At 34.2% G+C, this 24906-nt stretch overlaps 1 protein-coding gene across 1 annotated transcript in view; it reads right to left on the reverse strand.

The window, feature by feature from the left end:
- Nucleotides 1-24906, reverse strand: part of ZDHHC21 (zinc finger DHHC-type palmitoyltransferase 21) — a 64576-nt gene that overhangs the window by 38887 nt on the left and 783 nt on the right. The window contains exons 2-4 of the mRNA XM_054583285.1: nt 19670-19800; nt 13196-13394; nt 5447-5545 (exon numbers count right to left, since the gene is read on the reverse strand). Coding sequence (XP_054439260.1) covers nt 5447-5545; nt 13196-13349 — 253 coding nt within the window. The 5' untranslated portion in view covers nt 13350-13394; nt 19670-19800. The remainder of the gene's footprint in view (nt 1-5446; nt 5546-13195; nt 13395-19669; nt 19801-24906) is intronic.

Raw genomic sequence — 24906 nt, forward strand, 5'->3', positions numbered from 1 at the left:
TACCCTTCCAGCTGTTGCCCTGGTGCTGAATCCCGGGGGCGGGGGACGGTCTGCATGAGTCCTTTGTCTGCTGCAGGCCCTTTAAGAAGAGTCTCTTGAAAATCCTGCAGTTTTTTCTACCACCCCAATCCCCAACGGTTTTTACAGCCAGAAGTTATAGGGGCTTATCTTCCTGGCACTGGAACCCTGGGCAGGGTGGTCTAGACTGGGGCCGGGATCCAAGGAATCCCTCCTGTTTTTTATCTACCACACGTGGATGCGGGACCACTCATTCCCATCTCCATGCCTCTCCATGCCTCCACCCCTCTCACACGTCTGGATGAATGTGGCTTCTTTAGATCCTTGCTTGCTGGACTTCCACACAACTTGATTTTCTGACAACTCTGAGTGATATTTGTTTCATAGTCTAGTTATATTTTTGCTATAGTTGTACACAGAAGTGAGGCATGTTTACCTACACCTCCATCTTGACCGTAAGTCCTAAAATACTTTCATTTCTTTCTTATAGTTCTTCTTTTAGAGAAAACATATCATGTGAGAGAGCAATATTATTAAAGCTTATTTTAGATAGTTAAATTAGTATTATTTATTTTTAGAGAGAGGGGAAGGGAGGGATTGAGGGAGAGAAACATTGACGTTGGGAACCTAGCCTGCTCCCCAAGAATGTTTCCTGACTGGGAATCAAACTGGCAACATTTTGCTTTGCAGGACAACACCCAATCCACTGAACCACACCAGTCAGAGCTAAACTAGTATTTATTAACTGTAAGTGAAATATGTAGAAAAATACAATGTCATAAGCACATCACTTTTTTCCCACTTAACTAGAAAACCTCAAACATCCTAATGTTAAAACTGAATTCACATACTGCAAGAAATACAGTCAAAAAGGAGATTCTTCTCAGTGAGCCAATTTTCATTAAAAGACAACATAAAAACTTTACAGTTTTAAACCAGTCCCTCAAACATAAATATGGTGTATTCATTATTAGCAATTTTAGTGTATAATGTTATAGAGACTAAAATTCTTTATTTCATACTTAACATGTTATATTCCCAGAAAAGAAGAGAGCAGGTGGCTAAGGTCAGAAAAAGTCTGTAATTCTCAGGCTGGCAAACTACAGTCCACAGGCAAATATCCAAACCACCATCTATTTTTGTGTGACCCATGACCTAAGAATAGTTCTGACAATTTTAAATGACTGATAATAATAATTACTCATGGCATGGAAACATCATGAAAATCAAATTTCAATGTCCATAAATAAAGTTTTATTTGAACACAGATATATGCACATTCATTTACATACTGTCTATGGTTGCTTTTGCCTAGAATGGCAGAGCTGCAGAACTGTTGAGACTGTATGGTCCATAAAGCTGAAAATATTTTATTATCTGGCCCTTTGAGATAGGGTTTGCTGCTCTACGGTGTGGACCATAAATTTACTTTTAAAAAGAGCTTGATCTACTCCTCTGGCTAAATTTAAGATGCTATAAAGTACATAAAATGAGAAATACTTATTATGAAAGCTCATTTCTATACACATACATAAGCACACGCACATATACTTCTATGTTGTAAAAAATCACTACTGTAAAAATTTAGAAATTTAAAGTATCATCTATATTCTTGCTTGAATAGCAAGGAAAAAATCCACCCATCTTAACCTATTCCACGTATCTATAAACTATTTCTTAGTCTTCTCCCTTTAATTCTATCTTCAGGGTTTACTCATGTCCAAACAGGACCCTGGTGACTGATACAATCTACTATCTGATAACCACCTACAAGACTTTTGTACTAACTATCTAATAATTATTTTATAAAATAAATGCTTTTTTTTTCCAATTGCTAATTTATGGTAAATAAATCCAATTGCTAATTTATGGTAGCTATAAAAAATTAAAAACTCACAGAATTATTTTTAAAGGAAGAAAAATCAAAACATGAAATTAAGCAAAGAATAAAAGGCAAACTCCATAAATAATTGAGACTGTTTAATATAAATAATAGCATCACACTGTTTAACATGGATCCTTATTAATGTTGTAAATGCATGAGTGAACTTATAAATCAAGTTTCTTTGTTTATGCCTCAGAAAAGAAGGAATCACATTCCATTTGAGTCTCTTTAAAGACTTGCATATTTGGGGTCCTTTCTCATTACCACATTTAAAATCGCAAAGTAATGTTTTAGGGAAAAATATAACTTGAAACTACCAAAACCAATACAAAGTTTAGCTCTTAATAGAGGTTGTCTGACAGAACTGGTTGTCAATGTAGGAAATAAATGTCAGTAAATCTCCCACAGATCCTTTAAAAAACAGTATGAGAGAGAGATAAAAGGCAAAACTGAGTGAATACATGACCACCAGCATTAATAGTGCATGCATCCCTACAGCTTGGGTTAAATTTCAAGGGAAAGCAACAAATTTAAAACATGATATTTTTCTTAAAACTTAAAAAAGATTTGGCGTGTAACAGTGTGTCAAAAAGTAGTTCTAGTGATGACAAAAAAACACTGAAGTCAAAATTAAGAAAGAGCTTGATGATAAAAATGTTCTCAGACTGTGGTGATGGTTGTACAACTCTATGAATATACTAAAAGCCACTAAAACATACAATTTAAATGGGTAAATTATATGGCAGCTGAAGTATAATCAATAAAGCTGTTTAAAATATTTAAGAGATTGAATAAAATCATTTCATAAAATTTGAAAGTGACAAAGGTAATATTTCTATTTTTCAGACGTGTGAATAATTTGAATTATAGACATTTAATGATTTCATTTGACTATTTCTTCTACATGCCCAAAAGTTTATAAAATCAAATTCTGGGGACTTTTGCATGGGAAAATGGAAAATTCTCTTATATTCAAATTCCCTCATATATGGTGAGTCATATATTTATTCTGTTTTTAAAAAAGGCATCATAAAACATTGTAGAGTAATTAAATACAAAAATTAGTTAAAATCATAAAATTACTAGGGTTTCATTTTCTTTTTCTAAACAATTAAATTATATCAAACTGCTCAACTTTAAAACAGTGCTGAATAAATGTCACTACTCTATAGCCCCAACTTTTTGATCATGCTATATTATTTTTCACTGTGAAATTTCTGTATTTACTAGTTAAAACTATATTTACAAAATAATCAGGTAACAGCACTAAAAACTCTTGATGACTTCTACCTTTCCTCACAAATAAATCAAAGGTGAATAAAGAGCTAAAATTATTAACCTGTTTATACAGCTATGGTAAAAGCTGGTGAAGACAAGGATCTGGGCCTCAAATCAGTTCTATAATAACCTGCTATGACCTATAATGGTTAATCTATGCTCCTGATTACACTGGAGAATCACAAGATATGAGATACCAAGAGACTTAGAAAACACTGGAATATGATAAATTGATATATTTTTTCAAATGGGCAAAAGGGAAGCCTTCTGAACTCAGTGAAGAAAAACAGGCCAAACGTCAACTGGAACCAAATACAATACAGACATTCAAATAGTCAGCAAGATGGTGTCCTCCAATGCTACACCCTATAAGCTAACGGTAACACAATGGTTCCATGTAAACTCAGGCCCACAAATATAATGTGTTTGGTATTCACTTAAAAACTAAGTTTTAAAATTTTGAATTGCCACTTTTTTTTAAATTGAAATTTCTCATGAAAATTGAGATTCCCTATTTTGACTTAAAAAATGTATAAAGGACCCATGGACAAAGCCGAAGTGGGAAAGCCAAAATTGTATAAAGGACCCATCACCACAGTCTGAGAACACAGAGGGAGGGAGGGAGGGAGGTAGGGGGAAGTGGTGGCAGGAAGGTGGAGACAAATGTATTTGAACAATAAAAAAACACAATAATGAAAATTGTAAGACTTAAAAATACTGGGCCTACATGACAATTTCACTAAAGCTGAGGAGCAGCTGCTCCCCTTAGATAAGATATGAGATTTTCAATATCTGACACATGTAAGTATTTGAGTGTTTGATCACTGTAACTAAAGATTTTATCAGAAATGGGTCCTAGGCTAGGAAAAGCCAGCTTTTTTGATTTTCTGGGAATACTGGGTTTTAGAGTTGAAGTGGACAATACATGATCTATATTTTAAGCCTTTGGTTTCAACTAGTTGAGAAGAGGGATTTTACACAAATTGCAGAGTGGCACCCTCTCTGCCCAAACACATGTGTGCACAGGCACACACACACATAGACATACACACTAAATACTAAGTCACAGTTATACTGATTCTGTAAGTTAAGAAAAACTAAATATTCAACATAGTTTTCAGAAATTTCTACAGCTATGTAACATCTGTGTCATATCATTCCCATTTAATCATTAAAACTTGCACTGCCAAGTAAGCAAGCCTGGAAATGATGGGTCTCAAAAAACAACAATCAGGAATTCAAGGGAGGCTCTATAGTAACTCATCACTTAAACTAATTTCAGAAGGAATTACTGGTTCCCAAAGTTTGCTACACGTTGAATCATCTGGGATCTTTCAAAAATACTGATACCTGGCTCCCACCCCCACAAATTCTGATTTAATTAATATTGGATGTGATCTGGACATTAAAAAGAATTTTAAAAGCCATCCAGGTGATGTGAACATGCAGCAAGTTTGGAAACTACTGAATTACTAAAAAAGTATTCTAGTTCTATAATGTAAAACAAAGACATAAATTTCTTAAAAGAAGGAAGTTCAGAGAGTTCTCAAACGTTACAGAACAAATTATCAAAAAGTAAAACTCAGTGAGAAAGGTAAATAAAGTTTACTATGTCCAGCATGTAATAAAACAAGCAATACATTTTCAATTTGTTTTTGTGATGTGAATGGCTACTATGTAATAAAGTGATTAAAAATTACCTTCAATTGACACTAGACTAAAAGTTTCAATTTATTCACTGAATTGTTAGAACTTGGAGAAATACAGGCAATGGTATGATAATCCTGCATAATTTACTATAAGCAATATTATATTTATATCATGAGGTAAGTGGTACCATCAAAAAATTCTTTTAGTAAATAAAAATATAATTTCTCAAGTAATTATATACCGGTCAACAAATATTTACCCAGTATTTACTATGCAACAGATAAGAGACTATTCCAGGCACTAAGGATACAGCACTGAACAAATGAAAACAAAGCAACAAACCTAAACCCTCACAGAGGTTATACAGATCTAGAGTGGGAGGAGAGACAGACAAATACACAAACTGAAAAGGAGAGCCAGGGAGTAGGGGTATGAGGAATCAGCTGGGATTTGCGATTTTAAATAGAGAAGCGTGGAAAGGAAACATCTGAGAAAAAAAAAAATCTTGAAGGTTGTATTAGCATATATAATTAATATATACTAAAGGCAATAAATACATTAATAAAAATAATAATTCTGGCATAGTAAAACCGATAAATCTGAAGAGTACCATACCTCCATGTGGGATCTTAGGGTTCTCAGGGAGTCTTCCTGGATCAGTTATTGAGGCCCTTATTAAGGCAACCAGACAAAATATTGCAATGCCATAGAATACTAGAAGAAAAGGGAAAGGGAAAGGGAAAGGGAAAGGGAAAGGAAAAGGGAGAAAATTAGTCATTTTCCCTTCAAAACATTTTACTAACAAGCATATTTTAAAGTTTAAATGTATATTTTAATACTATCCACATAAATACGAGGGGAGACCCAGAAAACCTGTAATTTATTTATGAAAAATTGTGTATTTAGTTTTTGTGATATAATCATTATTGTATCATTTTTTCCATTACCATTTAATCGACTCACACCCCTTCCCCCAGCAATCACCACACTGTTGTCCATGTCCATGGGTCCTTTTTCCTTTTTGATCAAACTCTCCACCTCTTATCCTCACCACCATTCCCCGCCCCCCACTAGCTGTCATGCTGCTCTCTATCTATGAGTCTCTATTTTCTTTGTTATTTCTTATTTTCTTGTTAGTTGGCTTATTTCACTTAGCATAATGTTCTCCAGGTCCATCCATACTGTGCAAAGGATAAAATTTTCTTTTTTATGGCCAAGTAGTATTCCACTGCGTAAGTGTCCATTGTTGTTTTACCCACTCCTGTTGATGGACACTTGGGCTGCTTCCATACCTTGGCAATTGTAAATAACACTGCAATGAAAATATGGGTGGCTATGTTCTTTGGAATTAGTGTTTTGAGTTCCTTTGAATATATTCCCATAAATGGAATTGCTGGTTCAAAAGACAGATCCATTTTTAATTCTTTGAGGTACCTCCATACTGCTTCCCACAGTGGCTGTACCGGTTGGCATTCCCACCAACAGTGCACAAGGGTTCCCCTTTTTCCATGTCCTTGCCAGCACTTTTTGTTTGTTGACTTATTGATGATAGCTATTCTTTTGATTTTCTCTGATGATAAGTGACATTGAGTACCTTTTCACAAGTCTTTTTGTCATCGGTATGTCCTCTTTGGATAAGTGTCTATTCAGGTCCTTTGCCCATTTTTTAATTGTACTGTTTGATTTTTTACTGTTGAGTTTCAAAAGTTCTTTATACATTTTTTGGATATTAACCCCTTATAAGATATATCGTCGAATACGTTCTCCCATTCTGTGCATTGTCTTTTTATATTGATGATGGTTTCCTTTGCTGTGCAAAAATGTTTTAGTTTGATGTAGTCTCATTTGTTCATTTTTTTCTTTTGTTTCCCTTCCCGGGGAGATGTGTCCGATAAGACATTGCTAGGAGCAAAGTCCAAAATTTTGCTACTTACACCTTCTTCTAGGATTTTTATGGTTTCAGGACTAACATTTAAGTCTTTATCCATTTTGAATTTATGCTTGTGTGTGGTGTAAGAAGGTGATCGAGCTTCATTTTTCTGCACGTATCTGTTCAATTTTACCAATGCCACCTATTTAATAAACCATCTTTAGCCCATTGTATGTGCCTGCCACCTCTGTCGAACATTGACTATAAAGGTATGGGTTTATTTCTGGGTTCTCTGTTCTGCACCATTGATCTATGTGTCTGTTTTTATGCCAGGACGATACTGTTTTGATTACTATGGCCTTATAGTATAGTTTGATATTAGGTAGTGTGATTCCTCCAACTTTGTGTTTCCTTCTCAGGATTGTTGTTGCTATGTGGTACCTTTTGTGGTTCCACATAAATTTTTGAAATATTTGTTCTAGTCCTATGAAGTATGTCTTTGGAATCTTGATAGGAATTGCACTGAATCTATAGATTGCTTTGGGTAGTGTGGACATTTTAATGATGCTAATTATTCCTAGCCATGAATATAATATGTGCTTCCACTTAACACATTTGTATTTTCTTCATTCTTCAGTGTCTTATAATTTTCTGAGTACAGGTCTTTCACATCCTTGGTTAGGTTTATTCCTAGGTAGTTTATTCTTCTTGAAGCAATTGTGAATGGGATTGTTTTCTTAATTTCTCTTTCTATTCATTTCTTATTGGCATATAAAAATGCAACTGATTTCTGGATATTAATTATGCATCCTGCTACTCTGCTGAATTTCTGTTCTAGTAGTTTCTTGGTGGAGTTTTTGGGGTTCTCTATGCACAGCACCATGTCATTGCCAAATAAAGACAATTTTACTTCTTGCTTTCTAATTTAAAAGCTTTTTATTTCTTCTTCTCTGATTGCTGTGGCCAGGACTTCCAGTACTATGTTAAATAAGAGAGGTAAAAAAGCAGACATTCCTGTCTTGATCCCAATCTAACCAGATCACCTGTAGACTTTGCCTGTTGAGTATGATGCTGGCAGTGGGTTTGCCATTCACAGACATTTAGGTATGTTCCTTCTAATCCCATTTTGCTGAGAGTTTTTATCATAAATGGGTGCTAGATTTTATCAAATGCTTTTCTGCATTTATTTGATATGATCATTTGGCTTCTGATCCTTCATTTTGTTGATGAGGTGAATCACATTTATTGATTTGTGAGTGTTTTACCAACTTTGACCTACTTTATCATGGTGTATGATCTTTTTGATGCACTGCTGTATTTGGTTTGGTCATATTTTTTTTGAGAAATTTAGCAACTGTGTTCATCAGGGATATTGGTCTACAATTTTCTTTCTTCGTAGTGTTTTTATCTGGTTTTGGAATTAGGATAATGCTGGCCTCATAAAATGAGTTGGCAGCCTTCCTTCTTGAATTTTATGACACAGTTTGAGGAGGAGAGGTGTTAGTTCTCAGAATGTTTGGTAAAATTCTCCTGTGAAGCCATCTAGTCCAAGGCTTTTGTTTCTTGGGAGTTTTTTGATTATTGCTTCAATTTTACTATGTGTTATCTGTCTATTCAGTTTCTCTGATTCTTCCTGATTTAGTTTTGGAAGATTGTATGTTTCAAGGAATTTATCCATTTTGTACAGGTTGTCCAGTTTGTTGGCATACAGTTGTTCATATTTTCTTACAATCTTTTGTATTTCTTTGGTGTCAGTTGTTATTTCTCCTCTTCCATTTCTTATTTTATTTATGTCCTTACTCTTTTTTCTTGATGAGCCTGGTTAAAGGTTTGTCAATCTTGTTTATCTTTTCAAAGAACCAGCTCTTGGATTTACTGATCTTTTGTATCATTGTTTTAGATTCTATTTCATTTATTTCTGCTCTGATCATTATTATTTCCTTCCTTCTACTCACTGTGGGCTTCCTTTGTTTTTCTCTTTCAAGTTACTTTAAGTGTAAAGTTAAATTATTCATTTCAGCTTTTTCTTATTTTTTGAGATAGTACTGCAATGCTATAAATTTCCCTCTTAGGATTGCTATCTCAGTGTCCCACAGATTTTGGATTGTTGTGTCCTCATTTTCCTTTTTAAGGTATCTTTTGATTTCTTTCTTGATCTTGTTGTCAACCCATTGTTTAATAACATGTTATTTATCTTCCATGTCTGTGTGTGTTTTTCAGAGTTCTTGTGATTGATTCCTAGTTTCATAGCATTGTGGTTAGAGAAGATGTTTGATATGATTTCAAACTTCCTAAATTTATTAAGACTTGTTTTGTATCCCAACATGTGGTCTATGTTAGAAAATGTTCCATGTGCATTTGAAAAGTATGTATATTCTGCTGCTTTTGGGTGATAAGCTCTGAAGATTATCGATTGAATCCATGTGATTCAGGGTGTTGTTTAAGGCTGCTGGCTCCTTGTAGCTTTCCTGTCAGGAAGATCTATAGTGTCTTGAAGTCAGTGGGGTGTTAAAATCCCCAACAATGACTCTATTTCTGTCCATTTCTCCCTTTATGTCCATCAAGATTTTCTTCACATATTTAGGTGCTCCTATCCTGGGTATGTAAATGTTTACTAGGGTTATATCCTCTTGTTGGATTGTTCCCTTACGTAATGTCCTTCATTGTCTCTTACTATAGCCCTATTTTTAAAGTCTATTTTGTCAAATATAAGTACTGCCACCCTAGCTTTTATTTTTTCAAGATATTTGCATGAAATATCTTTTTCCATCCCTTTTAGTCTGTGTCTTTCGACATGAGATGGGCATCTTGGAGGCAGCACACATACGGGATTTCTCTTCTTATCCATTCAGCTACCCTGTCTTATGGTTGGAGCATTTAAGCCATTTACATTTAAGGTAACTATTGATAGATACATATTTACTGCCATTTTATATTTTCCTGTGGTTTTTTCCTTTCTCTTTTTTTCCTTCTGCTTCTTAAAGTAAGCCCTTTAACATTTGTTGCAGTACTAGCTTAGTGTTAACAAACTCCTTTAGCTGCTTCTTGTCTGGGAAGCTCCTTATTTCTCCTTCGATTTTAAGTGACAGCCTTGCTGGGTAAAGTAGCCTTAGTTGTAGGTCCTTGCTTTCCATCACCTTGAATATTTCACACCACTCCCTTCTTGTCTGATGTTTGTGTTGAGAAATCAGATGAGTGTCTAATTGGTGCTCCCTTGTGTATAACTACCTACTTTTCTCTGCCACTTTTAGGATTCTCACCTTGTCTTTAAGCCTTGTCACTTTAAATATGATGTATCTGGGTGTGGGCATCTTTGGGTCCAACTTGTCTGGGACTCTCTGAGCTTCCTGGACTTGTGTCTTTTTCCTTCATCAGATTCAGGAGGTTTTCTGTCATTATTTCTTCAAATAAGTTCTCGATCCCTTGCTCACTCTCTTCTCCTTCAGGTAGTTCCATGATGCAGATGTTATTCCATTTCATGTTGTCCAAAATGCTTCTCAAGCTCTTCTCATTTTTTTAAATTATTTTGTCTTTTTGTTGCTCTGCCTAGATGTTTTCCCTACATTGCATTCCAAATCACTGATTTGATCCTCTGCTTCATCTAATCTAGTGTTTATTCCTTCCTGTGTATTATTTTTTGGTTTCTATGTCTTTCTTTATGCTGTTGAGTACCCTTATCATCTTTAAACTCTCTAAATGATAAACTGCTTGCCTCCATTTCATCTATTTCTTCTAGAGAATTCCTCTAGTTCTTTCACTTGGGATCTGTTTCTTTGTCTTCCCATTTTGGCTGCTTCTTTGTATTTCTTTCTATGTATTAGGTAGATCTGCAAAGACTCTGGTGTAGGCCTTTGTCATATGCTACTTGTGACTGGCCCTTGTATCAGCGATCCATAGCATGTGGCTCCCTCTGCTGGACCTTTTTGTGTGCAGAAAGAAACAGGCTGTGCATCAAGGCTGGTTTTTATCAGCCCCAGACCTGAGGTGGGGCGAGAGGTAGGGGACCAGCTGAAATCTCAGAGCCCCCAAAGAACTCCCTTAGTTGTTAAACTAATCAATGATGCAGCCTCAAGCTGTAGTCAGCAGTCTGGCTTACGCTCCACAGGGTGAGATTGGTTCCCCTCAGGTTGATGCTACTTGGGAGTGTTCTGCCTGAGAAAGATGACTTCTGCACTACGGGGAATGATTCAGCACAGGAATCCTGGCAGCTGTTCCTTCAGTTCTCTCCTCAGAGCCACCAACCCCCCAATTCTCCTCTAGCATCTCTAGTCCACTCTGCCCTCCCTCTGCCAGAGCCCAGGGTAAGTGGCTACAAACAATATTTTGTGTATTTGCCCTTTAAGAGGCTCTCTGCATCTCCAGCTGTCTCTCCCTGGGGGACAGAAACCCCACAGCTTTTCACAGCTGGATGTTATCTGGGTTCCTTTCCCAGCTCTGGTGCTGAAGGCTTGAGAGCCGAGCTTGGGGTTTAGTCCCCATACTTCTCAGGAGAAACCCCTCTGCTGCTCAAATATCCCTCCAGGACTTCAGCTGCCACCCACGGGAGCCTAGCTTGCATTCTCACACCTCCTCCATACTCCCTACCGGTCACATTGTGGTGAGGTGGTTTCTTCTGCCTGTCCTTGCCTGTCAGTTGGTTATTCAGGATGATTTATCTACAACTTAGTTGGAATACGAGAATGGTACTGGGAGGAGGTTAGTGTAGCTTCCACTTACTCCTCCACCATCTTAGGTCCTATGAGTTCCACAGGTGCCAGCCACTTCTCTCACGTGTTGGCGTGCCCTTTGGCCACTGTCTTTTCTCCACCTCTCACTTGAAGGCAGGAGTCATTGTGTATTTATTCTTACATGTTTAAACTTCAGTCACCTTCAAAGTACTCTCCATTACAATATACCTAATGAGACATTTTTTCTACTGCTCAAGTTTTTGAACTCAACTACTCTGATGCCTTTTAGTGCTTTTGCTGTTTTTTGTTTCACCTCTTCCACATCAGCAAAATGTTTCCCTTTAAGGACTTCTTTCATCCGGGGTTGGGGGAGTCACCTGGGGCAAGATTGGGAAAATAGGGAGGGTAGAGCATGGAGGTCCCACCATTTTTGGTCAAAAACTGCTGACCACTCAGCACAGTGTGGGAAGATGTACCCATAAATCACCCATCATGAAATGGGCAAATATATTAAGAGTCTTCAAAAAAATTCACTGAATCCCAACACAGCTTCTCACAACAACGCCAGCTGATACACTGATACAAATGAGTTCCTAGAACACTAACCTAGCAGAGGGAGGCCTGTGTTACAAGAGTCCCGCTCTCCAGAAAATAATTCCAGGTTTTTAGGGGTCCCCCCTTGTAATTTTCAAAACATGGAAAAATTTATTTCATTCATCAAATAATACTGCCAAGATGACTATCTTCAACTTACCACTTTTAAATGTTATTTTGCATAGTAACTGATAAACTTGTAATAAATCAGATTCTTTATTTACAGAGATTCCCTATAAATAATGGTATAAATGAATGGGTTTCCTTTTAATTACTACATGTGCTTTATTTGAAAAAAATTAAAGCCGGATTTTTAAACATATTCTACAATTAAACTTTTTCATTAACTCTAACTGGCTATCTTCAAAATTATTTTGAGTTAGTGGTGTCAAATAGTTCCTTTCAATAGATTTTAAGATACTTAATTAGAAAATAAAGAATCTAGGAACTTTTTTAAAGTTTTAAAATGCAAAGCTAGACAAAGTAAGAGAAGATAGATTCACTCATCATAATTCAAGCTTTTAAGTAAATAAAAAATACGCATTCTGTAGGGGGAAGGAGTAAGAAGGCACTGCTCCTGTAACAGGAAACTTAATTCAAGTGCTAACTCCAGGGCTGACTGTATGGTATTGTTCAGTGTTATCATTTGTATATCAGAGATTATATTTCCCACAGCTCTTGCAAAGTCAGTAAGACACAATGTACATGGAAACTGTAAATGCCATGTACATGTAAAATATGTCATTTCAAACTTAATCATAAGCAAGCCATTACCAATGAACTACAGCAGAAAATATTATGTAGTATTTCAAAGTAGTATAATGAACATCATAATCAATAATATTTATATCATAAAAATCTCACTTATTAATGTATACCATCTTCATTCTTAAAACTCCTACATTTGCATTAAGTACATAACAGAAATATTAAAAATACACACACAAATTAGCACCACTAATTTTTTTTAAAATTAGCACCACTAGTTTTTTTAAAAATAAAATGATCTTTATATATTTTGCAGAGTTAGATAAGGAGATAATCACATTTATCTAAACCTGCCAAGTAGGATATAAAGGCCATTGTTTTAAAACTTCAATAATTTAGAAATAACTTAGTATTAATAGCACTAATATTAAAAGAAAGGTGATCATAGTAATGCTATATTCCAAAAATATTCACAATGAGGAAAAATCTTTAATTATATGAAGAAATAAAGACCTAGAAACTTACTTATTATTAATATGCCTGGAATATGTCCTTCTTCATAGTGAGGAAAGAGGACAATTTTTGGAATTATAACAATATTGTATAACCAGACAAAGACAATCACACCCATGCAGCACCAACCATGTGGGTCAACAACAAAGTGAATCCGGAGACCCATTTTGCAGTCCAACAACTGCCTACAAACCCACAAGGAAGGGTGATCCTAAGGAGGGAGGAAAAAGAAAAAGTTATTTATATTAAAAATATTATTTGACTAAAACAAAGCTACCTTACTGGCAACTATAAAATGATACTTGTTGAATTTTCTTTGTATATTTTTTTAAAGATTTTATTTATATTTCTAGAGGGAGGTAGAAAGAGAGGGAGAGAAGCATCGATATATGAGAGAAACATGGACTGGCTGCCTCTCCCAGGCCCCCAGCTGAAGACCTGGCCTGCAATCCAGGCATGTGCCCTGACCAGGAATTGAACCAGTGGCTTTTCAGTTCACAGGCCGGCACTCAGTCCACTAAGCCAAACCAGCCAGGCCTTCTTTGTATATTTTTGACAAAATAAAGCACTTTAGAAAACAAAGAGGAGTTCCAGGATATTCAAATTTCACCATAAACTTCAAATAATTTAATTTAAATTTTCTTTATAAATTGGCACTATTTTCTAAAGTTAAACACAAGTCTGTCCTTAACCCAGCAATTCCATGTGTAAACCCAAAAGAAATGAGTACACATACCCACCAAAACATATACATATATACATATACATATATATTATATATATATATTTAGTAGTTTAAATCATAAGACTAAATGATCATCCAAGTCAAAATAGTAATTAATTTTGTGGTGGGAGGGTGTTTATTAACTGTAAAGAGACACAAGGGAACCTTTGTGGGGCTAGAAATGTTCTATCTCTTGACCTGGTTAGTGCTTTATGGACATGTACACATGTACAAATTTACCAAGCTGTACAATTAAGATTTGTGTGATTTAGTTTATTTTAAACCATAGTAAAATCATTTTTGAAAAGTCATAATAAAAAGTGAAAAGTAATTACAAATTGCCAAAAATATTTAAATTCATGGAATAAAGTCCACTGAATCTTATTATTATCAATTGAAGAAGACTCCTGTTTAAATGGGGCTTTTTTCAGTTGAGTGTTAACAAAATGCTAACAGGATTAGAATTTTGAACCACTCAAAGTTAAGGTACTTCTATACCTATGAACCACTTAAAGTTAAGATACTTCTATACCTATAGTACCAAAAAAGTAACTTTAAAAAATCCATACTTCAGTAGATGTAACTTATAAGTTTAAACAATAAATTATTATATAAGGTCTAGGGGCACCTTTACATAAAATACAATGAAATAATACAATAATAAACTAGGCCGATGTTTCTAAAACTGTAAGCAAACCAGAATCAATTGAGAAGCTTTGAAAGAATACTATTTCCAGATCCTATTCCAGTTCTATTGAATCATAATTCTTTATGGAATAAAGCTCATAAACAAACGAAATGTTTAAAATGCTCCCCAATTGTATGATACAGCTGAGCAGTATCTAGAAACCTGTAATCCAGGCACTTCAGCAATGAGGTGAGCTCAGTTCAACAAATAAATATTCATTGAGCCTCCACTATATAGCAGTCACTTAGTATGCACTGTACATACAATGATGAATAAGACCTCGTCTTTGCTTAAGGAAACTAATAATCTTATGGGGAAAAGAGTCATAAAATGGGTTTAATATAATATGGTAAGTTCCAGAGATGTGGACAAGTTGTTGCCAGAGGCACAAAACACTGGTACTAGTTAAACTAGGACGAGACTTCCTATAGAGGCTTCCTGAGTTCAGTCTTAAAAGATGAGTAAAAGTTATCCAAGCAAAGTGACGGACACTGTAAACAGAAGAAAAAGCAAGAGGTATACAAGAGTAAAAATTGTATGAGGTATTACAAATTACCATCATAAATCACAAATTTTTCAGTGGAGAGTGAATGGTGAGAAGGGCCTATGTCATGGAGTACATAAAGATGCCAGGTTAGAATGTTTGCACTTCATTCCTAGGCATTGGAAAGCTATTGAAGCAGGGGTTTAACATAAGATTTATACTTTAAATAAATTACTGAAGCTCTTGTGAGGAAGATGAAAAGATCAGTTAGTGTTAAGAGAAGACAAAAGCCAAAATTAGTTTTGGAGAAGAGTCAACTAAAAAAATAGTTAAAATCAAACCAGTGCTTTTATTAATTGATTTGATATTAGGCGTCACAGAAGAAAAAGTTAAGGATGACTGCCAGATTTTCAGTTTATATCCCAAACTACTTCATTCTTAGAATAATTTATCATTAGCTGAAGAGCCTCAGGGTACCATCTATTAGAGGCCTTGACAATGTTCTTTAAAGCTACAAGTCTACCAGAACAAGAAAAAAAAGATTAAGGATTATTTAATTTTAAAAGAATACCCCTACGCTATCATCCCTAGAACCTACAAATGTTGGAGCAGCAGAAAATAAGACAGGAACTCAAATGCAATACCACTCAACTGCTTAAATCAGATATGGTCTAAATTAGTCTTTACCTCTGAAGTCTAAAATATGAATAGCATATAGGTCTTTAAAAAATAAAAAGTAAAAGTTGAACTTTATTACCTTTTAATTAGAAAATTAAAATACCTATCAGTATCATTTAAGCAAGAAAAGTCACAGAGGATAAAGTATGCTATTTAACTTGCTAGGGATTATTTTAAAATCTAAAGGACCTCAAAAAAAAATCATAAGCTATCTACATAGCTAAAAAGAGAAACATTAAAAAGAATGTTTAAGTTTATAGTCTTGCCAACCATCAAATGCTAAAAGAAATGACAGAAGGCTCTGTCTCTCAATATATTCAATATTATTAACTTCATGTACTTTCTTTCAATGATTCAGTTTCATTCAGGACTAAACAACAGATTATAAATTATAATAATTATACAGAACAGAGTAATTTCATTACTTATTTCTAAATTTGTTAATATTAGAAACAGAAAAGCAAACAAGTCAGCAAAACAAGTTGTAAAATTATCAATAACTCATTCATATTTTGAACTTTATTTTTATTCTCCACTATCAGAGAATAAATTTTTCTTATCACTAAATGAGATTCCTCACAACAGAAAATATTAGATAATGAAAAATAAGGTTAAAATGTATCTATTTTTCCTGGATATAAACATATATAGACAACAAACTAAAAGAACAAGTATATTAAGGAAAAGTGAGCAAAGGATAGAAAAATAAAACAGTAAGCAAATAAGATGTTGAATATTTTTTTTAAAAATACCTGATTAGTGAAAATTAGTGCCACATAACCCTTACAATTAGATTGCAGAGAAGAAAACAGTAGTCTTCCAAGAGCTCCAAATCAGATTACCACCAGAAACCTGAGCTGCAGGATCACTCCGCTCAGTTAGTATCTACCAGGCGTGGCTTATGGCTGAACAGAAACTATTACACATCCTGAGCAACATCTGAATGGAACACAATGCTGTTACTCCGTCTTAAGGGAGGCATTTGTAAAACACTTTCCTTAGGCAGAGATTCCAACATATTAATTTGGAATCTCAAACTCATAACTCAAACTTTGATGTAACTAGTGGACATACTGGTATTTCGACATTTTTCAAGGTTGATATCTGGTAACTATACTTGAGTGCTGTGACTAACTTCATTAACGATGTAATTACTACAGCACAAAGATTTTTTTTTAAAGAAATTATAATTCAACTCTAATAAACTAGACTACATAAATATTTACAATGTTCAAATTATTCTGGTAGGAAATTACCTTTCCTTTTTGCCCTTTCAGGCTGCTAAATTTCACCTCACATTTTCCTCAGGAGAAATACTCAAGTCACTATAAAAAGAAAGTGACATAAACTATAGTATCAGAGTGCAGATTTTAGAAAATGATAGAAGTTAGCCAAAATAATTTACAAGAAAGCTAGTACAACATGTATCTCTAAACTTACAGTTTTATCTGACTCTCCACCTAAGCCCGTGGTCTTACTACTGTTCCATGAACATGAAAAATATGTGCCAGCTCCCATTTCTCCTTTCTGAAATGTTCTTACCATTTTTCTTACTCTAAATTCAATTCATATTTCAAGGTCAATTTGAATCTCACTCTCCATATAAAAATTTTCCTGGCACCTCAGTTCACAATGATTTCTCTTTCTCCTCTAAATTCCAAATAAAAAGCAAAACTAGTAAAAGAAAATAGCAAGTGGTTTTATAATCTTGGAATGAGGCGGGCCTTCACAAATGGGACCCATAAGCCAAGTTTGACCACTTAAAAGGAAAAGTTCTGAAACCCAAGACACACCAAAAATAAAGTTAAAAGACAAAGCATCCCTGGAAAATAATAACATATGACTAATAACAAGCACACAAAGTAAATACTTAGGCAATTCACAGAAGGAAAAAAATCCAATGGCCATCGCTAGTGATTAAGAAAATGTGAAATAACTAGATCTATTTTTCATCCTTTGTATTGACAAAATTTTGGAAAGACAGATAATATCCAATGTTGAGAGAACAGAGAGAAAAGGACACGCTGGTATGCATATAAACTGATACAATCATTTGGAGGGCCATTTGACAGTATCTATTAAAATATCATTTATTGACCCAGCAGTTTTATTTCTAGTAATACCTAAAAAATACTCATTAGAGTGCACAGATAGATATATACACAAGGATGTTCTATACATCACTTTGTTTTCCCTCACCCAAGGACATTTTTTCATTGCTTTTAGGGAGAGACAGGAAGGGAGAAAGAGAAACGATGCAAGATAGAAGCATTGATTGGTCACCTCCTGTATGAGCCCAGACCAGGGATTGCACATGCTCAGATGGTGGACTGAACTCGCAACTTAGGTATATGTTCTCATTGGGAATCGATCCCGCAGCCTTTTGGTTATGATATTCCAACCAGTTGAGCCATGCTGGCCAGGGCAAACACCACTTTCGTAATCACAAAAATACAGCAAAATCTAAATGTCCATGCACAGGGAGAGAAGAGGAACAATTAAATAAATTACAATATCCATAGTGTAAACTATTTCTAAGCCACTGCAATTTTAAAAGAAAAAAATAGGAAGAAGAAGTAGATCTAGATCTCCATATAGCTACCCACATATAGTATTGAGGGGAAAAAAAGTTACATAGGCAAAATCTGCCGGGGAATGGGGGTGGGGGCTTTAACAGTGGTTTCCTGAAAGGGGAGGCAGAAAAAGATAAACTAGGAAAGGGCAGAAGAGAACTTCCGTGGTGCTAGTAAAGATCTCTATCTTGGCATGAGTTTGAGGTACAAGGGTTATAAACTGTCAAAATTCTGTCAACATACACTTAAGATTGTTACATTTCATGGTATGTAAATTTACATTTTAAAAAACCCTGTAAACCAATATTGAACTCTAGTTAATAATATTCATGCTGAAAGTACTGGGGAAAGCAGGGAGGAAGTGTACTGATGTATGCAATTTACTTTGAACAGGATCCAAAAAAATAAAATTAAATAAATAAAATAAAGTGGGCTGATAGGACAGAGGGATGGATGAGTATGTGATGAGGTTCAGTAAAGTATTAGTTGTAAATGTAGGGGATGGGTACTTAGATGTTACACTACATACTCATAATTCTTTCAACTCTCCTGTTAAAAATTTTTTATAATTAAATGTTGGAGGGGAAAGCAAGTTATTAAAAAATGTGTATGACATGATTCTGTTTCTGTTAGAAGAAAAGTATTTGGAGTTTCTGTATGTAAATAGGAAAAAAGTGTGAAAGAGAACACACCTACAAAACTGTTAACAGTGGTTATCCCTAGGCTGAGCACTAGGCTGAGAAAGAAAAGAGCAATGAGAAAGAAGGCTTTCACATTTTATGTACGTATTAATGTACTATTCTAAGTTTATTAGTAAACATGTAGTTCTAAATTCTTTTTAGCCAACTGAAAAATAAAGATAGCCTAGATGGTCTGATTAGGCACTACAACCTTACAAACAAAATGTTTAAGTCTCTGTTTATTGCTATATGTTATCCTTATTTTAAATTTAAAATTAAATTTTTAATTTTTAAATTTAATTTAAAATTAAATTTTTAATTTTTAAATTTAATTTAAAATTAAATTTTTAATTTTTAAATTTAATTTAAAATTAATATTTTAAAAATGCAATGCAGAAGCATCAGCTATAAATCCATGTAATATCTGTAATCCAGAAGGATATTTCTGAAACTTGTATTTCTTACAGATTATATTTCTCTATTAAAAAAAGCCTTATTTAAGAAAATGTTTAGTTAAAATTTAACATTATAAATTTTAAATAAACAAAGTAAATTTTTTTTGCAAATGAACAATTATTAAATACATCTAACATAGGAATTAACACTCTATGCCACATAATTAAAAAACTTTTGCCAGGTAAAATTAAATACAGACTTACCACTTGCAAATTCACTGTGATGTGTTGTAATTTTTCTGGTACTTGCACTTAGAGGTTTTATCTTGATTCATTCTTTTTTTATTGCATTCCAACAAATAGATTTCTCTTCAAAAACAGTTTTCCATAAGAATCTATTAACAGTTTAACAAATAATTATCTCTCACAAAGATAAAAATTGTAAGCAGCTAAATAATATAACCATAAAAATGTCAATTATGAAATTATAACTTCAGAAATAAGATGACTGAATTCCACCCGGTTCTGTGCTTTCATATCCTACACCGTTCCTAAAAAATGTGCATTTCATTACCATTATACATGCAAAGTTCTCTTTTTTGAAATCACTCAGTTTCCATAAAAAAACAAATCAGCATTATGAGTCTAGCATTTGGACTTCATCAAACTTCCAGACTATAAATCACAAAATGACAATCAATTCTGAGACCACTGATGGGACAAAATGCAATGTAATGTCTATCATAATGTAAGGCTAGAACTATCTAATCATATTTGATAAACATAAAATGAAGAGTTTAAAATAGAAGCAAGTTTTAGTTTAAAATGTAAGGAAAAAGGTTATCTTTCGATAATAAAACCATTAAGAAAAACAATCATAAAAGTTAGTTTCTACAGTTCAAGCTTAAATGGTAAATACTGGGAAGAGTTCTAGATAGTATACAGAGTCAATATTCCATTAACCTAATCAACATCTATTAACTCTATATATGTGCTTTGGTGCTGGATATAATACCAGAGAAGGGCCCTATTCTCAGTGGAGAAAGACTAGTAAACACATAAGATCAATATCACATAAAACAAAGTAAGATAGAGGGCAAGGGGGAAAGAAAGCATCTCATATAGGAAGGATATTGTGTCATGGACTTTTTTCACTTATGTGAAAATTTATGTGTGTAGTAGATTGCAACACAAAATGTATTTCCGATGGTAAAACTGCCATCAGGAAAAGATTTCTGGAGAGAGTGAAATCTGTGAATCAGCTAAATGAAGAATGGAGGTACATCTGAACAAGGAGCAAATAAGCAAAGCTATAAATAAAAGCAGGCCAAAAATCCAATTAAGCTGAAATGACAAGAGTCATTGCATATGGAAGGATGAGATAAAGCATGTCTATCCTTTTGACCACAATCAACTCTAAAAAATATATTTAATAATGTTACTAGTATACACAAATATGAAATATATAAGTATATATTGCATGTATGAAATATATAACTGTTTTAATGAAATATTTATCCTTACTATAGGCAATACATTGATATTACTTCCTGACTCACAATCAGAAAATGATCTAAAAGTGAAAAACACTGTTAAACCATGCCCCTGAGTTTGTATTTCACCCAGAACACAGTGGGAAACGCTAAAGGATTCTGGACATAAAATGCCATGATGAAACTTCCATTCTGGAAAAAAGAGCAACATTTTGAAGATTGGACTGAGGTGGATGCATAAGGCTCCAAGACTGACTAAAGGAAATTAGAGAGGCTTACTGTGGTTTCCCACAAGAGACATGAGAGCACCCCCAAAGTGGTAACTTATAAGGGTAATAGGGAGGGGAAGGAGTGAGGATGGAACATTTTAGATAGGAGGCACACTGGAAAAGGAAAATTAAGAATTTAATGAGTAAAATGTATAGGAATTGTTGAACTGGAAGCAAAGAGCACATGCGAGGATGGTTCCCAAGTTTTGGCTTAGGAACTAGGTGAAGGGTGGTACCATTCTCCAAAACAAGAAATAATGGACACGTTATGAGCTTGTTAAATATACTGCTTACCATAGCAATGAAAAAACATTACATGTTGAGGATGTAAAAAAATACATCAAAATAATTATCATTACATTTCCATTCCCCTTAGAGATTTTTTTTTTTAAACTATTATCTCTCAGGGTCAATTTTTCTACGGTCCAGATTGTCGAACGTAATTTATTTCTACCCTAACTTTCTAAGCTAATTTAAAGTGGTCTCCTTGGCTGTACCTTTGTTTCTTAAAGACAAAATATGGAATGACCAAGTAAAGGAGCCATTGCTCTAATGGGAAAGGAATGAATTCATCTTCTTCTAGAAAAATTCTCACGCAGAATTAAATGTGGTACATCAAAATATTCTGAAACATGGCCAAGGTCGATTATGCTGTGAAGACTATGACTCTACAGTGGCTTTCCAATGTTTCAGCACAGCAGTTTCTGTCAGTTACATTATTAGGTAATAGCACAGGTCAACCATCCATGAGTCAAACCCCAGTCACTCACTGGCTTAAAAACAAGAAAGAAATTCTACTTTACGCTTACAGTTATTACAGATACACTGCAGCAATAATATACAAAATGAGATGAACAGTTCATCTAGTTCAACAACATCACAACCACTGTGGAACCAAATCTCCTCTATGTAGTATAAAAGCAAAGTTAGCCTTAAAAATCTGGGAAATTTTAGGGTAACAAAGAATATCCCAAACTTTCATAACTATAAAATGTTAACTAAATACTTTTAATATTGCCATGTCTAAAAGAATGCAATCAACAATTTACACAGCATACAAAAAAGAAAAACATTTTCCCCAACAGGATCAAAAGAAAATGGTTAAAATATATTTGAATATATAAAATATAAACCTATAATTGCACCTCAAAGTAAGTCCTAAGAACAAAGTTACAACTGTGTATCTTTAAATATATACTTATACAGCTATTTAACTTCTGATTTTATCTACCCTGAAAATTGGTCAAGTTTAATAATTCTACCTAAAATATCCTTAATAATTAGCCAATGAGGTATTTAACTTTTTGACTATCACATCACTATTCAGTTTATTTCAATAGAGTAGGAAATCAATTTTGCACAGATAGCAAAAAGAGAGCCACATTCAAATTATGACACAGCCTCTTCAGTTTCTTTTCAAGCTTCAGCTTAACCATCTGTAAAATGTTGATAAAAAATATTAATTCATTGGGTTGTTGTGCTTAAACAATAAAATGCCTGGCAAATGATAAACACCTCAAAAAATTACAACTTTAAAGGGAAGTGCAAGAGGAGAGAGGAAGGGCAACTCAAAGGTGAGTTCTGCCTCTAGTCTTACAAAGTCCAGAATAAAAAAATGATTCTGGGCCCCCATTATTAAAGTGGTGACACAATTTAATCATACCCCAGTTACCTACCTTCTCTAACACTAAAGTCTGAAAACTACTTGTCAGAGATGAGAAATCACAGATTGTACGTCTTTTCAGCTACTATCATACTGTAAGCATGTAGGGAAGTTGATGTGAGGTCTCTTCAAGCAGAAACCCAAAAATAGAGTGGTAATCTAAAACAGAACTGAACTAAAGCCTGTCAACTAAATCTCTTTCAGGTAAAAACAGAGAACTGGTGAGTTACGGAATGAAGCATGGGAGAAAATCATGACCTGATTTTAGGAGCTAATGAAGAATGGATAATTGAAGTAAGGAATTCTGATTCAATTGTTGAGTTCTCCAGGAAAATTTTGTGAAAATGTGAGCAGTGCTACTTCATGTCTATGAAGATGGGCTTTTTAAACTAGACTAACTCAATTTACCAATGGGCTTTTTAAACTAGACTAACTCAATTTACCAGTAGCTTTTTCAATTTACCAATGAAAAAGCTACTTCATGTCTATGAAGATGGGCTTTTTAAAGTAGACTAACTCAATAGTAACCAAAAAGTCACTATTCTGACAATAAGAATGGTGATTTTTCATGCTTGTTTTTCACCTGTATTTTTTACTGATTCAAAAGTTCAAACATTTTCAACCTAACCAGTATTAATGCACTGCTTATTCTACTAAATGTTAAAATGCCATTTATATTTAGTGCATTTTAAAAGTCGAATCTGAGCCCTAATAGTTTACTAAATAAAAAGTTTTTATTCTTTAGTATAAAAGTAAAACTGAGCTAATGGAACAACTTTCTAGTAATTAAAATAGCTTTTCCTCTGGCTTCCCTATTATGCCTGGTAGTACTGACACCACCACTACGTGGCCTTCTAAGAGGAGAAAGATTTTGACTCTCACTCAATTACAATGCCAGAGAAAAGCTCCATGGAGACATTAGACTTTTCAATTCATTTCTTCACTAATACATGGCACAATTTTCCCCATGCTCATGTCAAAAGTTCTGAATCAATCCCTATGAATTAAAGAAATGAGGCAGTGGGCAAATAAGTAAAAATTTTATGATTCACAGGTTATCTTGTTTTATAACCTACCTGTTAAGCTAATGGTTATGCATATGCATTTTAAAATGCTCCAGTTACTTTTATTAAATAAAACAACCCAGAGATAGGGAATGTAACACAATTATCACCTTTTGGTCTATTTCACATACTCCAACTACAGCTTCTAAAGCATGTTAAGCTTAACAGAAATCACAACAGTTTGAAGGGACCTATTATGATCCTATTGCTTTACATCCAAAATGGGGAGTTCTGGAATAGTGCAATATTATGCCAAACACTATTCCAAAAATATGGAATGATACATTTTTTACTTATATTTTGATATAATTTTATTAATATTTCTTCAAGTAAATGTTTTAAATTCTCCTTTAACAAGTTAAACAGTCTCAAATTATTTACAAACATTATATATGCCAGCTAAGCATGGAAAAGCAAATAAGATTACTCAAAGAATTCAGCCTGACTCTGTAGCTATATAGATGAAAAACAGCTTGGGTCACTGACCTACCCATGACCCCACAGCTAGACTGTGACAGCAATGGGACAAAAATCCACAAAACCAAATCTCATTTGGTGCCTTCTTTCTGGTTGGTTTCTCATCTCATTTTGTCTTCAAAAACCTTTTTGACATTTAGACATAACTAAGCAAAATAAAGCACCCCCCCCCCCCGGATATTATCTTTAAAATAAGTCAAATCTAAAAAGTTGGAAGTATTTAATAATATAGTACATAAAAAGCATTTTAGTCCAGGGATGGCACATACTACCTTTTCTTCATCATCATCATCACCACCACAAGGAAGGTAGTGAATTTGTTAAGTACACATATTAGCACGCGAGACTGAGGACCCATATGACCCGTTTTTAACTTACGCTTAATTATCCTGAGTCCTCTTTACTTTAGACTGTAACTTTACACTATGATTTATTACCCACCCACAATGACCTTGATTTTTTTCCCTGTTGTACTTTTATAGACTACTATATTGCAATATTTTCAAGTAATAACTAGTCAGGTTCTCTCAGCCCT

This window comes from Pteronotus mesoamericanus, unplaced genomic scaffold, assembly GCF_021234165.1.
Source record: "Pteronotus mesoamericanus isolate MK-2021 breed Mesoamerican mustached bat unplaced genomic scaffold, CSHL_Meso_final contig_73, whole genome shotgun sequence".
NCBI classification, from domain to species: Eukaryota; Metazoa; Chordata; class Mammalia; order Chiroptera; family Mormoopidae; genus Pteronotus; species Pteronotus mesoamericanus.